Source organism: Gouania willdenowi, chromosome 16 (genome assembly GCF_900634775.1).
Source record: "Gouania willdenowi chromosome 16, fGouWil2.1, whole genome shotgun sequence".
NCBI lineage: Eukaryota > Metazoa > Chordata > Actinopteri > Blenniiformes > Gobiesocidae > Gouania > Gouania willdenowi.
In genome coordinates, this window is record NC_041059.1 from 10,840,537 (window position 1) to 10,865,831 (window position 25,295).

The 25,295-nt window shown below is 39.3% G+C and overlaps 1 protein-coding gene across 1 annotated transcript in view; it reads right to left on the minus strand.

The window, feature by feature from the left end:
• Positions 1–21,778, minus strand: part of erfl3 (Ets2 repressor factor like 3) — a 56,451-nt gene extending 34,673 nt beyond the window's left edge. The window contains exon 1 of the mRNA XM_028471490.1: positions 21,095–21,778. Coding sequence (XP_028327291.1) covers positions 21,095–21,116 — 22 coding nt within the window. The 5' untranslated portion in view covers positions 21,117–21,778. The remainder of the gene's footprint in view (positions 1–21,094) is intronic.
• Positions 21,779–25,295: the final 3,517 nt, after the last annotated feature.

Genomic DNA, 25,295 nt, shown 5'->3' on the forward strand with positions numbered 1-25,295 from the left:
ACAACTGACCTTCACACCAGATGTCCATTTAATGGACTCATCTAGTCCTTTTTAAATTTAGGAATGTGCAATTAAAACAGCTAAAACATAATTTAAAGATGTCCATCTTTAGCCACAACAACATATTGATTTGATGATTTAATGAACAAAACTTCTTCAATAAATTGGTTACTTTCAAAGACAGAAAAAGGTCAGAGAACAAGCTTCAAGAGATCGTGTTGCTTTCAAAATAGGTTTTTCATTAGAGAAGGAGTTGATTTCATCAAAGCTTACATTCGCAATTAGCAACTATTCTCTAATTATCTCAGTATGAGTTAAACTTTGGAGTGGCCCTTTGGTAAAGCACATTGATTGTGGATAATTTTCATCATTTCATCTGATCTGGACATTCTCAATTGTAAATTAATGAGAAGAGCACAGAGTTTTATGAGAGGTTTTATTAGCGTCTTTTTACCTCTCACACAGAGACTGTGGAAGAATTCATATTCTTGTTGTTTAACATAAGGTCTTAGAGGTCGTAAGGGCTGTAGCTATTTTAGGCCGGGCAACCGGACTCAAAACACCACTCACTTTGTTCTTCTTCTTCTTGTTGTGTACACTAGTTAAAATCGCAAAAGCTCTGTTATTCGTGAACAGATCGAGCTGACATTTGGTAGGTATTATCTATGGATGTGTACGCATCAACGCTCAGAGCCCGATTTTCGATTAGGGGCCCCAAAAAATAAAAAAAATAAAACATTGATTCCTCATTTTTGTGAGTCAAACCGTAGGCTATAGACATTGGTAGAACCCACATTTTTCATATTGTAAACCAAGAGACAAATGAGCATTGAATTGAATCCCACAAAAACTTCTCGATGCAGCCTGGCACAATAAAGAACTAAAATGTTTTCTAGCAATAAAAAAAGGTTTAATTTGTTGTTTCGGCTAAAACCGCTTTTTACACTCTGCTGACACAACACAGAAAAGTACAGAAGCGGATTAGGGCCAACTTTAATGATGAAAATAATTTTGGGCAAATTCAGAATAAAGTCGCAAGGTTGAGATTTAAGTTGAAATTTTGAGAATAAAGTTGAAAAATGTCAAAATTAAAGTTGAATTTTCAAAAATAAACTCAAAATTAAATATTGTGATAAAAGTAGAAGGTTTTCTAATTAAGTAAAATCTATGGAAGCAGACTAGGGCCAGTTCACCATATATGACAACAAAACATACAACATACATATAATACAATATATACAACATAAAAACTGACCCACTGGTCACCTCTTCCAAACTTAACTGGTTTTTCTTTCTGAACAGATTGGATTTTTGGCAAAATCTCTTCAAAGTTCTGAAAGAGATTACAACGCTGTGCTTATGAGCTAAAAGAAAATGAATCTCTTTGTTAATAAACCCAACTTCAAAGTATAATTTAACACATTCATTGATAAACAGCATTTTGTAGATGGCCACGATCTGCTGTTTGTTGTCATATGGTATCATCCCTCGTCAGTTTCCGTAGATTTGACTTTATTAGCTAACCTTTGACTTTTAATTGAAATTATATTTCACCTTTAATCTCAACATTTCAACTTTATTCATGATTTGCCCAAAAATATTTTCTCCATCAAAATAGGCCTTAATCTGCTTCTGTGGAAAATAAATACCCCGTCATATTCCCCTTTAAGGCTGAAATGGATGTGCACATCATGCATGTAGAAGTGTTTGTTAAGAGTTGTCTCTCAAGGAGAGAGTGTAATAAGTGGAGAACCCTGGGGAATCCTGTTTTACTCACAGCTGCTAACTGTGTTGATGATGGCTTGTATTCGCAATGTCTTCACACTAGTAAGAGATACACACACGCACTCCCACACACACACAAACACATACATACATGGTGACCACCGCACACACCCGGCACTCACACGTGCACAGGTAGGATTGCCACGGGAGGCTTGGGGTGAAGCAGATTGCTGGTGGCCTGGTATTTTAAATGCACCCATGGGTGCTGCATAAACAAGGGACTGCGGCAATTTGCCAACCAACACAGCTGCTTAACACCTTCTTGCTACTTGGAGAGAGAAAAGATGCAGTTGAGTTCAACATCCAGCTTCTATGGTGTTAACAGACCTGTCATTACAAAGCACTAACAGGTTCATTAAGTCTATTCAACATGACACTTTAAGTGACAGGGCTTTGCAAGTTTTCACTGTAAAGTATATTTTTGTAAAGTAAAAGGTAATCGCTAAACCTGCAAAGTACAGTACACACATACTTGAACCAGGCAGAGAAGTGCAGTCACTTGAGATAATAGCAGCATGACTGAGGAGCTGTATCTCCTTAGTGCTTTAAATTGAGTCACAATAGACTAAAAGCCGACCTAACACTTAACACGATACATTAAAACTCTTTGAAGCGAGTTGACTTTGTGCCCTTAGTGATTCCTGTGCGTCAGCAATGTGTGCACAGCACCAAAAATACACACTACTGCATCAAGACCCGTCATCCAATTCCTTCCTGCACTTCTGGTCAAATCCTCAAATCGACACTCCCTCCAGAGTTCTCCTGCAGTTTGTTCATCCAGCACTGTGCGCTTTCCTGCTATTCTTCTACTGCAGCTAATTTTAGATGACAGTAAAAAAAAACTCTGTCTACATCTGTTAGTAATTCCCATCAGTGTGTACAACACTTGGGAAAAGGAAGGGGAACTCCAAAAAGGTCAAAGTGAGAGAAAATGAGGGAGTTACAGTTACTGTCCCAAAATGATTAAATATCCGCTATGACTCCTGCCCAAGTATTTTGATTTTGGTTTTCTCAAACAAAAGATCAGATATACATAACTTTCCAATTTAGCTCAATCTGCTTTCAGTGGACCAACAAACTCAAAAGCAGAAAATTTGCAGACCCAAAAAAATCCTTCAAATGAAAATCAATTGCGAAATCAAAACTAAATAAGGAAAATTAATCCCTGCCTCACAGAAAGAAGACTAAGTTTGAGCCTGGTTGAGCCACATTTTATGTGGAGTTCACAGAGCCTGTTAAAGAAAAGTCATTCCACTCCTCTTCCATTAAATCATCTCCCACCTCCTACATTCACTGAGAACCCTTTTATAATTGTCATGCCTTTTTACAGACAATATGTTGAAGTTAAAAGCGATGGTATTAGGATTACTTAAATAAATTACTACAAAACTTGTTTATTACATGATATCTAGGACTAACAACGTAAAAAAAAAAAAAAAAAAACAGTCAAAAGCTGTTTTATGAAGAAGTTCAATGCTGTGAATGTGTAATCTACTTATGTTTTAGGTATATATTACAAAATACAGCAAAAGCTATGTGTGGTACTAGAACTGTCTGGGAATCCAAATCAAACACACAAACAGCAAAAACCATGCATGTCATCTTTCATGTACTCGTGTCAGCTGTGAGGGGGACACAGAGGGCAGAGCACAGCATGTTTATCTGTTTCTGTGTGTGTATGTGTGTGTGTTTATCCCAAACAGGGAAGAGAGACACACGCCGTGACACCACCTGTTACTACCTTCCTCTTCTTCCTTCCTGCGTCTTCTCATCCTGCGCTCCTGCTTGTCTAGCACCTCTTCATCTCCTCCTTCCCAAACCCTCCATCCCATTTGGTCAGCTTGTTAAGCATGTCTCCCAAAGCTGATTAAGTACTGTTGATCTGCTTTATGTAACCCTTACCTCTCACAGATGCTGCTGCCTGCCAGCTAGTCAGCATGTTTATCTGTGTGTGCCTTGGTATATTTGGATGTGTCAGATGTAGTGTTGCAGCTCGTTGCACTGTAAGAAGTGGGCTATTGCCCTAGACTTGCACAGACGCACAAGGGCCTTTGTGTGAGCATTGTGCTAACGTTAGCTTTCCTTGGGCTGAAGCCAAGTAGGTACATGGCCTGACTGACATGAACATATTTGGCTACAGCAGTGGAATTTGCTCGACACCATGGTTTGCTCATAGTTTGTGTGCATGTGTCAGTGTATGTCTGCTCCCACAACCAGTTGTGTAGATAATCATATTCCCACTTAGCAATGTGTTACCAGAAGAGAATATGCACTTACAAAACTGTACACAAACATTTACTTAAAAAAACCTCAGAGTGATAAAACTAGATGCAAAAACATCGACTACAAGTGAATACATAACCTGCAGGGAAAGTGTTTTAGTTTAAACATTGACTAATCACATCATGATATGATGAAAATGGCAATATTCCAACATGCTAATGTAGTTACATCATATGATTATACAGCTGAATACCCTTACAGTATGTGATTCTTTCATTCTCAGCCAGCCACAAAGTACCAGGAACTACTTAGTTAATATAAGCGTATTAGCTGAATGAACATTTATTGTCTAGTGTTGCAATTAATAATGGAATAGATCACCAAGACTTAAAAATGGTTTGATAGGGTTTTAAAGAGGGTAAACCCCCTAAAACGGCCCCAAAATGGCCTCCCATATACAATTAAGACTTGGACAGATGATGACCAAAATACCCTTTCATAAATTAAATATTTTGTCTCATCGACAATGCATATTATTAAAAAGCCACCCTCTGATTGTACTTGCTATATCAATCATGCAACAAACCTTTGGCACATGCAACATGTGCGGCAACATGTAAATATATTTGAAAGGTGTGACGACAGAGCCCAGAAACTTTAGGTCATGCTTCCAGTTTGAAACAATGGTCTGACAGTTAATAAGGCTAATCGCACAGACCGCTGAGAGAGGTATTCTTCACTTTAGCATCTCTTGCACTTTGCTTTGTGGAACAGATTAAACTGGAACAAATTTATGTTATGCAACAGCAAGAGAGAAAGACAGAAAAATAGGGGGAAAAGAGAAAGGGTGAGAGAAAGAAAGATATTGACGGACAGAGAAGATGAGAGAGAGAGAGAGAGAGGCTGATGATGTAACCTGAGAAAAGAGCAGAACACAGATGATGTAGAGTGAGTCCTGGGTGAAAGATGCAAAATAAAGGGCAACGGAAATGTGGGATAGAAAAGCTTTTCATGCAGCTGACCCTCAAGCGTAACCAAGCACCATTACAGGCAGCTGTGCAGAGCCACCTTACCGTACACTATGGTGCCAGCCACTCAACTATTCTAGACAATGGCAGCCCATCAACACTTTGAGGCAGTGAGCTCAGCTGTAAACACACTGCTAGCTGTCCTACACAATATCTCACACAATTGTTTCAGAAAGCACAATACAAGATCAATCCCATGTCCTATATTTCGTTTTAATGTGGCTTCCCTAAGTACAATGTTTTAAAATAAAATAATTCACCCTTATATTACTCTGTGAGAGCATAATGTGCTGTTGAACAGAGAAAAGCAATAATGATATATTTGATAGTGAGCTGCCAAAATTATTTTAACAGCCTTTAAAAAAGCTTTTTTGTCATGTCATAGTAATACTTATGAGATTTTTTTCTTTTTAATTCCAAAAATTATTTTTGAACCCCAGGAATTATTGCAACTTTCATAAAAATGTGGTTGTTTTGACATCTTCGGTACATTTGATCAATAACAAAGTAATGATTAAAATAATTTATACTCTAAATGATGAGAATATAATAAATATGAAGTAGTAAAAAAATAAATAAATAAAAAAATTCAGTGAAGGGTAAAAAATAATTTAAAAAAATTATGTGAAGGGGTACAAATATTTGGGAATGAGTGACCGTGGGAGAAAGAAAGGAGCGATGAACTTTCTCCTCTCAGTCACTATTCTGCCTGGGTTATGTAACAGTTGAGTGTACACATAGAGATTACCTCTGCTTGGTGGAACTCATAACAGGAAGCACTACCTCACTCTGTGTGCGCGCGCGTGTGAGAGTGCACGTGTCCTTAAATGGTGATTCTTCTCAGTTACATGTCATAACCCACATTTCATGCAGATTCACAGTAGATGTTGAGAATTGTCCTTATCGGCGATCCTAAGATCGGCGATCAGATATTAAGTTCCTGATCATTCATTTTGCTGCAGATTTAAGTGGCAGGGCTTGCCCGTGCAGTGACAGTTGCACTTTAATACCGTTACATCAAAAGTACAAGCACAAGTCAGCACAGAAACTGGTTATTTTTTGGACTAGAAACACAACAACTCGTATATATTAAAGCACCCACACAGTCACAGAGTATACTATCTCTGGGCCAACGGAGTTTGTACAAAACACCACAAAGACCCCAGTGGGTAATGCTGTGTGCATGAGCAAAAGCAATTAACTAAAATTATGGTTATAGCACTTCAAATTCATTTCATGCACTCCCTCTGAAGCCTGCAGGGTTGCATTTTGATTGGCATCACTTGGTGGGCTATAGATGCAGCACTTACGTCCTGTTCCCAAGGCAACATGTACACAAACTGTTATTTGCCACAAATGCTTAATGTGACAGCTAAAAAGCAAACAAGCAGTTTTACGGTTTTAAACATGCTAGGGGAAATAAACCTGCTTCTTTAAACATAAAACTAATTTAGAGATGGAATTAAGAGTTATTTTAACACAACCACCATGGTTCATATTTACCCACCAACCATGCAGTGAATAACTATTATTTTTGAATAATGCTGAAAATATGAGTATATTTTTGCATCAATAACCTCCTACCCAGCTCTTTGAAGTTGAACGAACCATCTTTTCTCTGTATCAATGTTTGTTTGTCTCTGATTAGTCACTGCCTCTCCCTCCGCCCCTCAGCCTCCCGCTGCTGCACTGGATCCTTTTCTCTCCAACTTTTCATTTTCCTTTGCACCTTGTGACTAGTCAGGGGGCCCACTGATCTCAAAAGGCTTTAATCTCCTAAAACAACAATTACTGTGTGCATATGCACAGCAGAGCTGCGTGTGTGTGTGTGTGTGTGTGTGTGTGTGTGTGTGTGTGTGTGTCCACCCGTGTGCAACTGCTAGGGTGTTACGTAATTTCACTGGGCCACATTTGGTGCTAAAAATGGACATGGATAAAACTATTGTGACCAAGGGCAATGCTACTGTACAGAGGCAAACAAAGAAGAAAAGTGAGAACAGGCAATTTGAGCCATGTGTGCTCAAATTGTTCATGGATTTTACTAACTAAAACCTATCAGTCCTGTATGGTTATAGGTGTCAGAATTAATTTAGTTTTTACTTATAAAACAAGCATTCAAGCTTTCAAGCTTTCAAGTTCAGGTGAAATAAAGCCAATATAGACCCATCTTTTGCTTCTGTCTTCAGTCACCTAAAAAAACTAACAAAATGTTTTTATTTTTATTCATTTTATCTATACTATAACGCAAGAAAGGTCTGTGTGCATGCGTGTAGAGCGAATATCTCCCCGGCGCGGTGTCTGTTCAACCTGAAACTTTGTCAACGGCTTCTAAATATCAAAAGTGTGTGCATCCGTTATTTTGGAGTAATTTGGTCATTTCAAAACAGAGCCAATCGCTCACTGAAGACCTGGAGTAGCACCAGACCTTTGCGCAGGCAAACGAGTCAGAAAAAGGTCCTGTGTACTTCTCTTGAGGAAACATACTTTTTGACTGTTCCTTATTTGATGATAACGTTTCAAAACGTTTATTTTCATGCTTGTTTGACCTTTCGCTGTATAGACCGGAGCTGTATAGACCAAAAGTTATACCGGGACCCGGAAGTTATTGGTGGGCAATGGTTGCGGGTGTGTTGAAAGCTAAGGATGAAAAATGCACATTTCTCTGCAGATACGACATTATAAATGCTGATATTTTCACCACGTGCTATATAACCAAATGCGCACCTTGGATGTATACGCTGAACGCACACAGAGTCGTTTAAAGAGAGAGTTGCGACAACGCAAGAGTTCCCGGAAGTTTCAAATAGTTCCTGCGGGCCCTTTTTTTCCCCCCCTTTCTCTTTACACGCATTTCAACAACCTGTGACGGAGTATGCGCATGCGTGCGTGTGTGAGAGAGAACCCTCGGAGGAGCCAGCAGCCAGCAGCACAGGTATCGACACACACACACACCTCAAAACACACATAAGGTTATTATAATAAAAATATACTAAATGAGTAAAAAAAAAAACAAAGAAAAAACAATATTTATACAAAAAGTACCCAAAACGACCACAGAAATGCACAAAAATATACAAACAGGCTCCAAAAACACACAAAAAAAAACAAATATTACAGAAAAAATACACCAAAAATATGAAAATGACTCAAAATACATTTGTACAAAAAATACACAAATGACAAAAGAAGGGCACAAAACTACACTAAAAAACATACAAGAATACACAAAATAACTCCAGAATCACACTGCAATGACAACAAAAAACAATAATTATGCAAAAAATGCACAAAAAGACAACAGAAAGATACAAAATGACACACAATGACTCCAAAAAACATACATTACAGAAAAATACACCAAACAAAAAAATATATAAAAATGAGAAAACAACAAATACATTTATCATGCGTATGTCCCATAGAACTAAATCAGCAAAATTGCACTCTATTTTACTTAGCACCCGCAAATATACCAATTTATAACACTACAGAGTACTGAATATATACACCTATTTCTACATCCAACCTTGAAACACATACTCATTTGGCCATAATTGACAACTCACTCTATAAATACATACTTCTGATGGGCACTGTACTAGTAGATATAAAGATATATAAACTGCTTTTTTTTTTTTTAAAAAGGAGAGCTGAATTTTATGCACTAAACTTAAAAACACAGTTATGGAACACTCGTAAATTGTGTCGACTCGGCATATGAGAGAGAGAGAGAGCGAGAGAGAGAACACAGTCAAGACGACAAACTGCAGCCTACAGATGTTTACCCGAAAAATCCTTGCCTTTTAGTTAGTGTAACACTTATCCAGCATTAATAATTCACTAAGGTATCAGCAATCGAATACATCACCAGGCAATCTGAAAAGTTAAGAGTATATCATTGGCTCAAACAGGGGAAGAGTGGAAAGTACTACACTATACGAGAATGGCTAACACACTTTACTTTTAGATGGAAAGAATATCAGAAAAAGGCTGAGATGATGAGATGAACAGGTTTCAACAGTGCATGTGTGTGTGTGCGTACAATATGATGTACAGCACTGATGGCCATCTCTTTCATTAATCTTTAATCACTTTGCCTCCCTATAAATACCTTTCCAATGATCTAATGCATTATTCAGTTTCTCTTTGGCCGGCCTACACAAACATATACAAGCAGTAGTACATATACACACCAATACACTCACCTTGAAAGCCAAGAAAGAGCCTGTATCCTAAAGAGAGAAAGTCCTACAAACAGTAAGAAGGAAAAGGGCCCGTGAGTAGAAAATAAGCAGAGGTTTGTCCTGCAACGAGTAAAATTCAATCCACTTTAATCTGTTAGAGTCTCTGTGTGTATTTTGGTATGTTTATAGACATGTTTTTGAATGCATGGAAACTAATGAAAGCTTGACTTTCAGTTCCTCCATTGGGATTTTACAATAACGGTTAACTGCGGTGCGCAAATGCATTTGTGTAAAATTTTAACCACGTTAATAGACAACCCCGTTTCATCTCGTCATCGAATTATGTTAGCTGGTAAATCGGGTGTCCGGTGAAAGGGTAGGGTGACATGGAGCTGGAGGAAGATGGGGGAGAGGGGTAGAAGGCTAATGGAAGAGGAGCTGCCACTGGGGTAATAGTCCATGGATTGGTGACACAGAAATGATAGTGAAAGGGAGGAGACAATGGTGAGAGGGGAGGGTCAATCAATGCTTAAGAAGCTTTCTGTCCCCTACAGGGATCAGTGCATGAGTGTGTGCCAACACCACCAGGTTATAATGCAAACCTAACTATTGGTCCAACTATCTGGCTGAATTTCATATTTCTACTTTACTTTTGTATTTTTGTCCAGCTTTTGCTCAGTTCCTGTTTTATACTCCATATTATTGTTAATGGGTTCGATGGTACTTATGCAATGTTAGTGGGCACAAAGCCGGCTACAGCCTAGACCAGGTGCCAGACACATGGAAACAACTCAAATCTAGGAGTCTAACCTTTTTTTCAGTTGGCAGAATTGGCCCTACACCACGTGTTGCCCAGTAAAAATTTTTAAAAATATCCAAAATTATTTTATATGAACTAGAAATGTTTGTAGGAACTGGAAATGTTTTAAGAACTGGAACTTTGTTTTCATTTGGGGGCTGTTAGTGAAGTAGTGGTTTGCGTTGCAACACGTCATTGGTACAAATTAATTGGTGAAGTTGATTGGGTAAATGCCGACTGGTCCATTGGCTAATTCTGTGAAAACTTGCCAAGCCAAATATAAAACATTAAAAAACAACTGCAAAAAGAGCATTTTCAAGTCAAAGCTGGGGATGTAAATGCACAAACTGCGGCACATTTGAAGCTATCACGGTGATGCACGCTCATGCATGCACCTGCATGTAGCTTCTGTGCAGTGAGACGATGACCGCTTGAAGGAAAGCTTGCGCCGCCTGGAAATACTTTCAGCTAAACAGTGACAAAGTGAAATGCAAACTACTCAACGCAAAACTCTCAGGCTATTTCAAACGCTCGAAGCAAGACGTCATTAAACAGCAGCTGGACGTCAGCACTCAGGCTGGTCAAAGACAGAGCAGCTTAGCATGCTAACGGCGCTAGCTTCTCATCTTTGTTTGGCAACGATGTTATGACGTCAGGGAAGAGAAAATATCTATGGGGAGTCAACTCAGATAACTAAAAGGATGTGTGAGGTATCTGTGAAAAGGTACAAGTCAGACATTAAAAGTGAGTGTGTTTTATTGGAGAAGTTTGTAAATCTGAGATAATAATAACAGCCATGATTATATGGCTGCTCCATTTGTATAATGAAGAAATCAAAGCTTGACTTCTTTGTGTAATATGTGAGGCCTGAAAATGTTATTAAGAGCTGAACAGCAATTCTGATGAGTGATTTGAGATTTGATTGTTTATTTGTTGGCTTTTGTATAGTGAGTTATTAAAGTTTAATGTGATCATTGATCAATAAAAGTCCTACAGTCCGACAGGCAGCAGTAACACTGTTACTGTTGCCTGTTGGACTGTTATTGTCCAAATGTTTGGTCTTCAGTGCTTTAAACTAAATAACTTGGGAATGTCACTCCACTGCTCATTGGTTTCTTTTCAGTGTGAGTTGCCTCCTTTGATTCATCACTAAGGAGATACTTTGATGTCCAGCAGAGTTCAGCTGCTCAGTCTCTCACACTGAGCACATCTCTCAGAATTTGATATGCAAAGGATGTTTTCAGGTTTTTAAATGCACACAATAGTTTTAAAGAGAACGTTTTGTCCTTGTAGATTATTTTGTCATTTAAGTGAATTGAAAAACCTTGTGTAATAAACTGGTGAATAAGGAAACACCAGAGTAGTCGGCACGTTAAACAACGGTTAGCAACAACCCTAATAGTCACCAGTACAAAAGATGGATGGGTGTTTTTTTTAAAGAAAGCCTTCAGGTCCTCCTAAATGCACATACTTTCACACACACACAGTGATGCACTCCAGGAACAGGTCTGGACATGGAGGGGAAAGAGTGTGACAAAATAAAAGACACAATGTTGAACGGTAAAGCCGAAGATAAAGAGAAAAGAACAGTAGTAAAAAAAAAAACCTAAACATGATTGAGCATTCCATACATGGGGTGTATGGGGGATATATCGCAGGGGATTTGGAAAAAACCAAGTGTTTAACTTGGCGCCAGACAGCATTTTAAAACCTGTCAGCAAGCCACACTACACACGCACACAGACGCACGCAGAAACCCCAAAACACACATGCATACCAAGTATCAACATTGCAAGTGTGCAAGTGACACAAACGTCTTTTGGTGACTTCCTATTATGTTTATTTTTTTTTTAGTTGCCCTCCACCCATTCTCCCTGAAAGGCAGATTCCCAGATAAAAATAGCCAGGGGAACTTTTCAAACATGACTGCTTTTCTGCAGGGAGTGTCTGCTGACTGACTGCTAGACTAAAGAGGTTAAAGAGGGGTTATGAGCACTATTGGGCTATTGCGCAACAGTTGAGCAAAAAGTAGCACTGAGGCAGGGGAGAGGTGGATGAATACGCTCCCCAGCACAAAATATAAAATCCTATGTTGCTGTGCTTCTCCTATAAGGTTTTTGGCGTGTAAACCTGTACACAGACAGCACAACAGTAGACTGCTAAACATTATCGCTTTTTTTCTGAGGTATTACGTCATTTCAAATAATAAAAACAGTATCATGCGTCACGATTTAAATACAAGTGCGATATATTCGCGTGATGTAATTTTACAAATGGCCCATACACTCTGGTCTCAATTTTTTTTTTACCAATTGTTCCATGAATATTCAATAGGCACACTGTAAATGTTTAGTTTGACCAGATAAACACTTTTTGAGATATGCCTAATTTTGTGAGGAGGGGATGTGTTGATTTACTCTCGTCCTTATTTTTCTTCCATTTTCTGCTTCCAATATATCCAGAATTACATATCACATAATAAACTCAAATTTGGTATAGTAATACAGCTCCACCTACACTTTCAGAACATAGAAAAAAGAAAAAGATCTGCTATACATCCTATCTGGTGGAAATGTCAGCCCCTCATGTTCGGGCCCTCAGTAAACAACTTTGCAGCTTTGAGCTATGTGCATAGTTCAAATAACTAATAAACAATAAATGATTATGAAACCCTATTCGCACGGGATTAGTTTTTCCTAGCGACCACATGCGATTTGTAACAACTGCGGAGAATGTCTGTGATGTTAATCCCGTGCGGATCGACAATGTCAGTAATTTGCAAAGTAAAAATTACCCCTCAAATTACCTACTGTATTTTGCTGAACTCCGAGGTCCTGTGATAGTACTGATCCAATGCAAATAGGCATCTCTGTGATTTGGACAGAAATGGGCGGTATCTAAATCTGTATACCCTTCGTTCTTTATTCAGTCTGTGGATGTTTTAGCTCATAAAAAGCTGCTCACGTTTATGTTTTGTTTTGCAGTGTTATGATCCAAATAAACTGGTGTGAAGAACAATAGATGTTAGAACTTCTAAGATTTGACACCTTTGTAAAAACAATTACAGCTTTTTTGAGGGCAGTAAAATGTTTATTTTGTACGTTATAAATACCGCTAACAGCAGCCGTCAACACACACGTAAGTTGATCATAAGAAACGAGGAGTATCCGTAGATTTATTACGCCACCTCTGGTTCCACGTGTGCATGTTTTACGTAAAATCAGTTTTTTAGTTTGGATTTAGTTATGTATTAATAACGTTTCAATTCACCAGTAATGTGACTTATGCGTTGCTGCATTTTATGTCTGGACCGGGAGCAAAAGTCCACCCAGTCAACAGTTTATCCGGATACTGTTTGGTCCGTAACACTGTTCGGGAAAAGTTGTCAGATATTCATAAATTCGGACTTCCAGCATCAACAATTCTTTCATGAAACGTCATCGACACATAAATTACACCTTGGCCATCGATGTGAGGTGGAAAACATGATACAAGATCATTTTTCATCAAATGCATCAGAGGAAAAGTCCGTCTGTGTTTCCCCTCTGTGTAGTGAGATTAAAACATGAAGCTCTCGTCCTAGTTTCCCCGTAAATATCCAAATATCACACAAACAGAACCTGATCTAATTTTAAAACAAAAAATGTTGCTTGTTTGTTTTTAGTTTTTTCTGTTTCTGGCTTTAAATTAATAAAACAAAAAAAACAATCGTTTTTTATATTTTTTTTATTTGGTTTACGCAGCGTATTGACATCATATCTGGGAAATGTCCGTAAATTTCAGCAAAACCTCAGGCTTCGGTTATCCCGTGCAAATGCGCCACATGAAAAGCAGACGTTGGGGGGTCATTTATTTATTACATGTGGTCCCTAGGTAAAACTAATCCTGTGCGAATAGGGCTTAAGACACAGGGGCAAGCTACAATGACCTGATGTAAAGCAAAATATGAAAATAGCCACAACAGGAGCATTTTTAAAACACTACTGTTCTGGGAACTTTTTATGTTACTACTGTCTGCTCTGCCTGTGAACTGTTTATTGTCCAAATGTTTGTTCTTCAGTGCTTTTTGAACTAGGGATGTCCCGACACATCTTTTTCACTTCCGATACAATACTGTTATTGCAGCCTTGAGTATTGGCTGATAACAATCCGAAACAATATCAGCACGAATCATACGTACTTTTACTACTTATTTTGTAGTGTGGAATGTTAGAAAAGGCTTGATCAAGTGATGTTACTCAAACAGAGAACAATAGTCATCAACTGTAGGTATGAGAAAAACTGACCCATTTATTATTAACCAATTGGTTACATACATTTAAACCTTCAACATAATATCTACAGTATATCTGAAATTTTAGATGCAGTCCGATAAAATCCGATATTCGTTTTTTGGCTGATATCGGGACACCTCTACTTTAAACTAAATAACTTGGAAATGTTGCCGCAACCTTTTCCTAAATGTCCTAAATCTAAGAACTTAGATGTATACATAAAAAAATGTTATGACATCAGAATATAAAATTACTAACTATCTTAAATGGTTTCTAAGAAAAGCTGTCCCCTTTGAAGATACCACGAACAGAGTAAAAAAAACGGCACAAGGACAATAACTATTTGCGCACTTCTCATTTTCTAAATCCATCAAGGCATTGATACCCTATAGCCACACACTAAATTTGGTTATCCAATCTTAAACGATTTCTAATAAAAGCTGTCCCCTTTGAAGTTACCTCAAACAGAGTAAAGAAAAACGAAACAAGGGCAATAAAGCTGGAAAAAAAATTACGCGCTTCTCATTTTCGAACTCCATTAAGTTATTGATACCCTGAAGCCACACACCAAATTTGATTATCCTATATTAAACGGTTTCTGAGAAAAGTTGTTCCTTTTGAAGATACCTCGAACAAAGTAAAAAATAAAAAACAGATCAAGGGCAAAAAAAATAATTGCTCAGTTCTCATTTTTGAACTCCATCTAGGTATTGATACCCTGAAGCCACACACCAAATTTGGTTATCCTATCTTAAACAGTTTCTAACTTTAACTCGAACAAACAGAGGTCAAACCGACATCCCTCTTCCACACTTTGTGGTGGGGGATAATAACTTGGTATGCAGAGGATGTTTTCAGATGTTATTAAATGCACTCAATATTATTAACAACCGTAGAATGTAGAATATTTTGTGCTCGTGTTATAGACTAGTCAATAAGGTAAACAGTGTAGTCTGCAAGGAAAATTGTAGCTTAGCAACATCCTTTATGTATACATGAGCTGTAACACTGCAGGCCAATCTTCTGCTGTAAAGATGCCTGATGTCGTGACCAGTATTATTGGGGTTAACCTAAAAAGATTAGGAGTGTAGATTACAACACCACTGGGGCCGAGCCCTGCCGCTGGCAAAAACAGCAACCAGTGTATCGCTATTACCAGAGGATTACAAACAACTTATGTTATGTGTGTGCGTGTGTGTGTGAGATTAGGTAAAATTCCAGTAAAGTGTGTATGTGTGTGTGAGCACAAACACAGAAGGACTGAATAAAGAGGACATTTTGACATTTTACATGCAGATTATGCTCAAACAACGAGAGAGGTGAGAGTTCAGGGTTTGACCTGAAGGACGGGTCACTGTATGACCAGGACCCAAAACAAAGCATCTCATCCAGAAGTATCACAGTTATAGAGTTACTTGATCTTCACGTGCGTGTGTGTGTGTGTGTGTGTGTGTGTGTGTGTGTGTGTGTGTGTGTGTGTGTGTGTGTGTGTGTGTGTGTGTGTGTGTGTGTGTATGTGTGTGTGTGTGTGTGTGTGTGTGTGTCAGCAGACTCCGATCAGTTTCAGTGGCGCCGCCGTCACCGAGAAGCTGTTACATACACCCACAAGCACCGACATACAAGCTTTGTTCAGAAATAATACCTTTACAGAGCTGCCCACGCAGAAAATCCTGCCTCCTCTAGATACACACTTCATTTTCTTTTACAACAACGTGCCATTCTGCTCCTCACGCCGAATCACCTCTGCAACACTGGAGCTCTGTAAACCACCTATATTAAATTACAATACACATGCGGGCGCACAACACAAAACAGCTGCTGAGCAGAGCAGGTCAATCAAAGCCCACCAACACACCCCACTGCATTCTTAACCTGAATTTTGATACTCATTTGAAAGGAGACCAGTGTGCTTGTGTGTGTTCATAAAGTATGTGCACATTTTGAAACTAGCAGCTTTACACAGGAATAGCACCATCATCTTAAGTGACATCTGAGGAATTAAAACTATTTCTTGCATTAATGCATTCTAGTGTTGGTGTGTTCCAAAAGGCTAAGGGATTGTAGCTGTTGTGTATCCCCCCTCGTGTGTAATGCAACACAGCCGGTAACTATTAACCTTCCAAGCAGGAATGTGGGAGGTCCAACAATTCAAATAAAAAGCTGCAACAGTATGTGCAAGTGTGTAGGATTTTGCTTTTAACTTCACAAATTTTGCAAAAGTTTTTCATCAATACCTGTGTGAAGTTGCAGGCCCACCCCATTACACTGTGTGTTTACCAATAACTAATACAGTAAATATAGGTCAGGCTAACACAAAGCTATTACTGTACAACTTGGCTCACAGACAAGCACGCGTATAGCCTGAGGACACAATTAGCTCTGTGGCTGTAATGAGTTAAAAGTTACATTCAAATGGAGCTTTTGGTGACAGACCTCACAAACATAGTCAAACTGAACAGAGGCCTAATAATCTATAGGATATGATGGTCGGAGCTGAGGTCAAAGTGCAGGTCTGGGGGGCTTTGGGGGGGGGGGTGGGGGGGTGGATGGCTTAAGAGCAGAGTAGGACAAGCGATGTGAACCAAACCCTGAGTGTCAAGGGTAATATTGCCCTACTGATCAAGGGCATCACAGGACTAATAGTAGGGTGGTCCATTAGTGTTGTCTGGGTGAGCACATAGTTCCCTTTGGTCAGGTTCCTGTCTAAATAAAGGCATTTACACAATTGAATCCCACTTTACTAGAAGTCATTTGTCAACTTCATGAGATAGAGCAGAGTTTACCAACCTTTTCCGTCTCGTGCACCCCCTGAGAATCTCTTTAAATTAAGAGCATGCCTTTGTCACTTCAATTTAGTAAGGCTTGTTTTATTTGTTTACATGTTGGCCTCTGAACTCTCCTCTACAGCATCTTATACATGTCATCCTGATCTGTAATAGCTACAGAGATGCAGTAATTAAAACTATGTATACAATTATTTCCTCCTAGTTTGCATTCATAAACATTGTATATCAGAGAATATTTTTGTTTCCATTCATTGGTATCTACTTTGATAGTCTTCAATATGTAAGTATTTTTTTAAGGAAAATAAGGCCAGATTATTGTTTACCCCTTTGATGCCGTTTAACGTCAACGGGTGAATAAACTGTCTGCTAAGCATGTAAGGTGTCTGAAAAAGGCATATAAAATTACTTATGTTAAATAATTTAATAAATGTACAAAGCAGTTTATCTCAAGTGAAAAGAAAAAAATTATAATTTAATCATTATTGTGCTATTGTTTGCACACCCACGAATAAATAAGTACTAAAACATGTATGGCGCCGATAATATCAAAGCAATGTCACCCATCAGTCCCTGCCGCTGTTGGAATTTGTGACCCATTTTTATGTAATCTGAGGACATTTTGTGGAGTAATTTGAAGAAAATTAGTTATTTTAATAATTTGAGATTAAAAATGACTGCCATCATGTGACATAAACGTGGGGGAAATGTGAGCTCTGCTAATATTGTGGAGTTGCATTGAATTTGTGCATTAATTTGGAGATATCTACAACTGAATTTGTTGGTAATTTACACAATGATTAATTGCTTCTCTAACTTTTTTGCTTGCTGCTGTGGGCCGAAATGGATGCTCTAAAGGACAGGATTTGGTTTCCAGGCCTTGAGTTTGACACGTGTGTCCTCGCGGTATATGTACCCCTGGTTGGAAACCAGTGGCATAGAGGACCAAATCCCAACTTTTAAAAGGTGTGTATTTAGAAAAAAGTGGGACACATCAATGTTCCAACTGGAAAAACTCAGTCTGTCAACTGAAAAATCAATGTTGATGATATCGACAACACAAATGTATGCATTTCTTTCTTTTTTTAACAACTAAAAGCTTTCACTGACATAGTAGACATAAACATGCACGGATGCATATGATTTTAGCCCACAGTTGTGTCAGCTTTCACAGTATTCCTCGACAGCAATCAAAGCCAGTTTTTTTTTTTTTTTTTGGGAATGGGGCAGAATCTAACGTTTATTTTCTGGCAAAGATAATCACTTTCATTGTCAAACATCATCTGGTTCAGGCTTTAAGTATGCTCGCTGAGCCCGATCACAGCAGGAAGCTGTCCCATAAACCAGGCTGTAAAACTGTGCTGGGATGGTAGGAGGTAGTGGTTTTGCTGTGGTCAGCACTGCGAGGGAGTTTTCACAGATAAGGCTAATCGCTCCGCTTATCATCACAGCGGTGGTTGAGATTGAAAAGCATATGGCTACAGTCGTACACTTAAAGCCAGACAGAGACACCGTGGATCATTTCTTCTTCTCACTCATTTATTACACTTTTGTTTCCTGCCTTTCCATATTATCCCCTTATGTGTATGATAGCTGAAACAAATGTGACACATTATCACTCTTGGGAAGTTGGAATCAACATAAAACAGTTATCATTAATTCTATCTGTTGAATGAAAACAAGACAATGTGTATGCCTTGCTTTGCCACCCCAACACTCACTCACTAAGATTTCACACACATGCAGAAGTGCACTCACTCACTTCATTCGTCCAAAGCACCACCAAACCACGAGCTACTCAACACCAATATCACCACAAAGAGAGGTCCCTGGCCCCACAAGTCTACACACAATCAGTCCTAGGCCCTGCCCCACTCGCTCCATTGTCCTGCACTCCACACACACACTCACAATGGCCACTCAGAGCCAGGGGTCCCACTCTGCAATTCCATCATACAAAGACACACACCCGTCCTTAACCCATCACAGAGCAGAACATGACAGAGGCAACAGGAGAGAGAGAGAGCTTGTTTTTGGGGCTGCAGCATGAATCACAGAATACCTTTAGCATTAATCATTAGCAAAGCTTTAGAAATAATTTGAGTGGAGATGAGATTGTACACACCACTTCTCTGCTGACTAATCCAAAGTTGTCTGTCGCTCTTTACAATCACACTCGACAGACATTAACCACAGACAAAAACCAGGTAAACAAGAGTGATTAGATAGAAACGGAAACAGAGAGATACAGTTCAGGCTCCAGCACCACAAAACCAACAGCCTTCCGCCAATAACAGCCCCCCGCCAATAACAGCCCCTGGTAGATTTATACAACTTCACTGTTTACTACCTCATCACAAATCCTATCTTCCGTCAATGCTGATAAAGTAGCAATGAACACATAATGCTACAAAAAACGTCAAAAAATACAAAAACGAAGCTTCAGTAAAGTTAAAGTTCCCCTAAAAAGTTTGATTCCATGTGCATCCTTCATGTAGCCACCAACTAATACGTGCATTGAGAGTCAGAATCACCAGAAAATATAACGGTTAAGGGTTAAATGCAGCAAAAATAATTGAAAATCAGTCAATAACTTTGAATGCATACATTTACCAGCCATTGCTAAAAGGCATAGTTATCAAACTGAGCATATAAACACACAAACACAGAAGGAATCAATTTTAAGTAGCTTTCCAATCAGGACTTACGCTACTGGCCTGTACACTGATTTCATTGTAGTAGATGGGCTACGTGTGGTGGGATGACGGTGTGATGTCATGGCTGCCGGCTTGTGGGGCAGCAAAAGGGAGTGTGTGTGTAGGAATGTGGAGGGCCGAGGGGCTACGGCTTAGTGCAGCAAGAGTCAGAAGAGGACGCAGTGGGGGAAGGGAGAGAAAAGAAACATCCCCAAGTGGAGGTACTTACTCAGTTTTGTCAGTCACTCACAAACACACTCACACACGCACACACACACAATATGCAAAGTGCTTAGTGAAACAGTAAGAAGTAATGGTTTGTAGAAGTCACCACATTCACTTTCAAATGACAACAAAACAAATATGGTAGGATGAATTACTGAATGTATTTCCAGTACTGAATGGTATCATGTGCAACTTTGTGTGGACTTTAAGTAAATCGGCCATACACAGTGAAACAAATCAAACTGTTACTGATGTGCAACATGCAAAACAAAGTCTGTTAGGCACAGTTTGGAACGGAAGCTTAAAGAGTACAACAATACCTTCACTTCCTCCTTTTATAGGGTAGATTTGACATGAGTCAATAAAAAAACAAGAACAAAGTTATGCAAAACTCTCTAGGAATTAGACATACAGTGTTGGGAAGAACCTCCACATCCTTAACGCTGACAGACCCACGTTTGTGCTTCGTTTCTTCTTCTTGTTTTTATTTTTTTTTTTAAACAGGTTTTAAAAGGTTTACCAGTTGTCTGTCAATGTCAATGAAACAAAAATAATTAGTGACAGTTGTGTGACATGGTGAAGTGAGGTTGCCAAGGTGACATGGAGGATGTCTCTTCAACAACTGTACAGTGGTTACACCACCGTTTCCTTTTCACACAGTACAGTAGAGAAGCTTAAACAGATTGGAATACATGCAGAGGAAACCACTGACAGCTGCACCAGAATTCAGCAGGTCTTCATCCTGTTCTCTGACTGGAACAAAACACTTTTCTCTTCATCACCTGTTTTGTTTTTTATTTTATTTTTTTCTGTGCAGTCACAGACCTACACCATTCACATAACAACAACATTTGGGACAATATTATATCTAAGTAGAAATTAATTTTTCTGGATTCAAACCTTGGCCAGCTTTAGAAAAGTTAAAAAGTTAAAGCTCAGACTGCAGCAGCAGCAACAGCTGCATCAACAGGTTTTCATTCAGTTTTCTGACAGGAGGTGGGTGATGATGGCTAACTTTACACAGAAATATGGGTCCTGTTTGATCTGCCGACATGTAAACAAGGACAAAAAAGTGACTGGAAGACTTGTAAACTTACCGGTATCTCCAGGTGTTTTCATTCTCGGTGCTTTCAGTCTGAACCGGGTAGAGAAAGGTTTTTTAAAGTGTGCCAAACTGGAACAACACACGAAGAACGCCAAGACAAGTCAATCGGTCGACCGCTTCCTCTCACGCTCCGGTCTCTATCCGAGGAAACTACGACAGGACCCGGGCACAAACTTTTACAGCTGCCGCTACGCTCTCTCTAGCTGTGTGTGTGTGTCCGCTTCCCGCGGCTCTCACCGGCCCGGCCGAGGGGTCGCCAGTCCTCTCCGCCTCTTGTCGCGGTAACTCAGCGTTGAAATCTGCTCTGAGAGCGGTCAACCGTCCGGTCTGCTCGTTAAAAAAACGCCTTTCTGTCTTCTTCAAACAAGTTGTGCTGCTCGCTGTCCGGAAGCCATTCGCTCCGTCTAAACCGCATCTTGGTCGGTGTCTAACATCCCCTTTCGTTGCACTACGTCTCAGGTCGACATTAACAAGTGAGCGTCTCTTTCTTCTCGGACTTTTTTAGTTCTCCGCTCACTCCGCACCCTCCCCCTCCCCGCGCCTCGCTCCGTCCTCGGGGTGTCGTGTTTCGCTCTCTTCCGAGTGAGGCCCGCCTACGCTGACGGGACGCGGGGAGAGGAGGGAGGAGGGAGGGGGGTGTAACGTGGCGAGTCACGCCCACTCACCACGAGCCGAAGCCCGAGCTCGCGTCACTGCAGCACGCGGCGTTGCCTGGGTGACCATTAAACGCGCGCTCCTACCGCGACGTCACATCCGATTCCTACGATTTGAGAGAGGCGCGAAGTACGTCTGTTCACGTCAGTCAGCGTCTCCTCTATGAAATATTATAGTATAAATGAATGAACTGTGATTTAAATTAACATTACAATACAAAAATCTAATTGCTTTAAAAATGAATATTGCTCAAATTAACTTATGCAATCAGCCGTTTATTTAACAAATTATTAAAAAAAGACAAAAAAAAAAAAAGTTTCTTGTCAAATTAACAAGTAACATGGTAACTATAAACAATTATGGACAATAGCCAGGTTGTCACTGTAAATGGGAACTGGTTCTCAGTGATCAACCTGGTAAAATTAAGGTAAAATATAGTTTCTAACAATATTAATAATTAAAAAAAAAAAAAAAACAATTGTTTTTTTTTTAGAGAAAAATAATACAAATTGTAGTATGTAAAAACATTTCCATTTGGTATCAACCTCCGGAACAAAAATGTCACACGTCACTTTAATTATAACAGCAAGTGAAAATATTTAGTTGTTGTGAAACATATTCATTTCTTAACGAGTACCTTTTGGCAGACGTGACTTACATTTTCACACCAAAATATGTCAAATTGGACAAAAATGAATCAACAATAGGTTTATTTGTAACATTTAATATTTAGTTTATCATTCTGTTAGTCTGTATCATTTTCCGTTGTTAGTATAAATGCTATGTTAAAATAGCTGATGTGCAGTAAGTTAATTTACAAATAGAAGGCAAAATTAAAACTAAAACTATTGTACATTTGTTTTCAGCAGAAAAAAAGTGCTTTTGGGGTTTAGATACTCTTTAAGTTTAAAACAATGTGGCTATGGCAGTGGCCCTTCCACTATAGAAATGTGTGGTGCAAAATATTGTGCCAACATTATTTTCTAAATTCTAATATTAAATCATTATTAAAAAATCACGGGCAGAATTTCTAGTGTTTTTGTGATGGAATGGCAAAAGGTGGAAGACTGACCGGAAGTGGCCTACGGGCTGATAGCTCAATACTGCTGCATTTCAAATTTCATAAACCTGTACAAAGATATAACAAATTATGAATTTGTAGTTCATTTGAAAACTATGTTGTATCCTCATTGGCTGCTGATGTCTTGTGAAGCTCAAACTTCCGCTTTTGGTTGTATTTTTAAGTACAGCAAATGAGGCTCTGAACCCAAACACATACTGTTCAGTGAGCCGGAGTGCACACTAGCATGTTGTCTGTTAGTGGGTTCATTGATTTAGGTGCCAGTGAACATCGACACATCCTGTCATGTGATTTGAAAACTCGTACTTGAACAGATATTCATCATGACTTAATCGAGTGACAGGGTCGATGTTTTGTTTGGCCATGTTTCCTGTCACCTCAATCACAGTGCTTCTGTTTCCTCTCGTGCTGATATGTGCTGTCAAGTGTCATCGAGTTGGTGTCTTCGATAAGGCGAGGTGTCATAAATGGGTGGTAGAGTGCATCTCTTCTTTTGCTCAGTGGCACCAAAACACACAAGGGAGGTTTGATGTGTGCTTGTATCGGCGGTACACAACACTGCCCTGCCTTGTCGACAGGATGACACAGTGGTTGTAAAACAAAGTAAACAAAGTCCTCTGACAGCAGCAAAGTCCTGCAGTGTGATTTACAAACAGGATTTCTCTTCCCTTTATTTGCCATTTTCTCTTGAGTCTGATGAAACCAACTCTGCTCAACCTGATTAGGAACTGCACCTATAATAAGCCAATTGCTTAAACCATTTGGTCCAGAAACTGATGTCCTGACTCATCTTCTTTATGGAAGATGAGTCACGTTCTCAGCAGCAGCAGTTGACAATAGGAGAATCATTTAGGAAGGAAAGTGTTGCGCTGTTGTTGCCCTGCCTGTTTGCAGCAGTCTAGTCTGATAGGTTACCATTTGTTTTTGACCAATGTCTAGCACACAGCTAAATAAATCTCTGCATGTATCTCGTTTCGCGTTTGTCTGGATTTCTGATAAAAATCCTTGTTGTACTGATGTCATTTAGTGCTGGGTCTATAAATTGCCTCTGCAGTTGTATACCTGTGATGCGTGCACCAACGTGAGTTATGAAAGTGCACTCTAATGTAACTCAGCACAGGAGGTGACATTTACCGATAAGTCCACAGCACAGTACATTCTGACACCGATAAACACAGCACGTTACTGAACACCCTGTTTCTTTCCCACCTGTGTCCTCCTCCTCCCATTCTCCATTACTCTATCCTGCTCATCTGTCCTCCCTCTTTAGTTCCCTCTTTACGCTGTCCTTCGTTCTATTGCCACTCATTCATCCATACAACCTTCCGCCCTCGCTCACGTACCTCTGCTCCATCCTCTGCCACCTCTCCATGACTTCATACTTCTCTTACAGTCTCTTTAAAATGTTCTTCACAAGGTCAATATTTCACTAACAAGACAACTGTAAAGTTGATTTTATTCATTTAATGGCATACACTGATCAGTAATTCCATGACTATCACTGACAAGTGAGCAGATGAACCCACCTGTTCGGATGAATAACTTTTAGATAAATAAATATCTCAAATGACAAAATGGATTACAGCCATTATAAAGGTATTAGCATAAGCATCTCTAATTCCTTTTGGTTCACAGGTTCCATGAAATATGTACAGCTCTTGTTGCTATGCGAAGGATGGTATCGAGTAGGTTTATAATTCAAAAGATTCACAAAAAAGAAAACCTGAAACTATTTTCAAGGGTTCCAAACTCAAAATTATTAATATGACTTTAGTTAAACTTCATAATAGGTTTCATGAGATATCTAGTCATCAGATTAGACACAACTAGAAGTTGGCAAGTACAGCCGATAATATGTTTAACAAACAGAGGGTATCACAGAGGAGCCTTGTCCTATTGGTTCCACATCATCTGTAACTCTTGCCATCTCCTATCCCGCCCTTTTGCACCCCCTCTGAGCTTCACGTGACTCTGTCCGTTCCTAATCAGAATGACAGACAGACGCTCCAAAGAGAAAGACAGAGAGAATGAAAGAGATAGTTGAAATTTTTAAACTGGGGTGTTTGTATGCATGTGTATGCTCTCCATTAGGTGGGTGTGAGCATCTCTAGACACCTTCCCCATAGATTCACACTTGTATCCACCCCCAATTTTGTCCTATCGTAGCCCTATCCAGTGGCATGTCCTCCTATATAGGGTCGAATAGCAAGACCGGGATCTTTAAAAACAATCGCAACTCCTACAAAACTGCAAAAGCTACACATTTTATTAACGCTTCAATGTAGGAGAGAAACAACCTGACACACACACACACACGGACACACAACCTTAATGCTCATTCTTACCTTGGCTGCCAAGGCTATGTTTTTGTCACTTTCCTATGGTCAATTATTGGTTTACTTGCCTTCCAAGATATTTTAAGACATCCCTGAATTGCAAGACAGCTGAAGATTTAAAA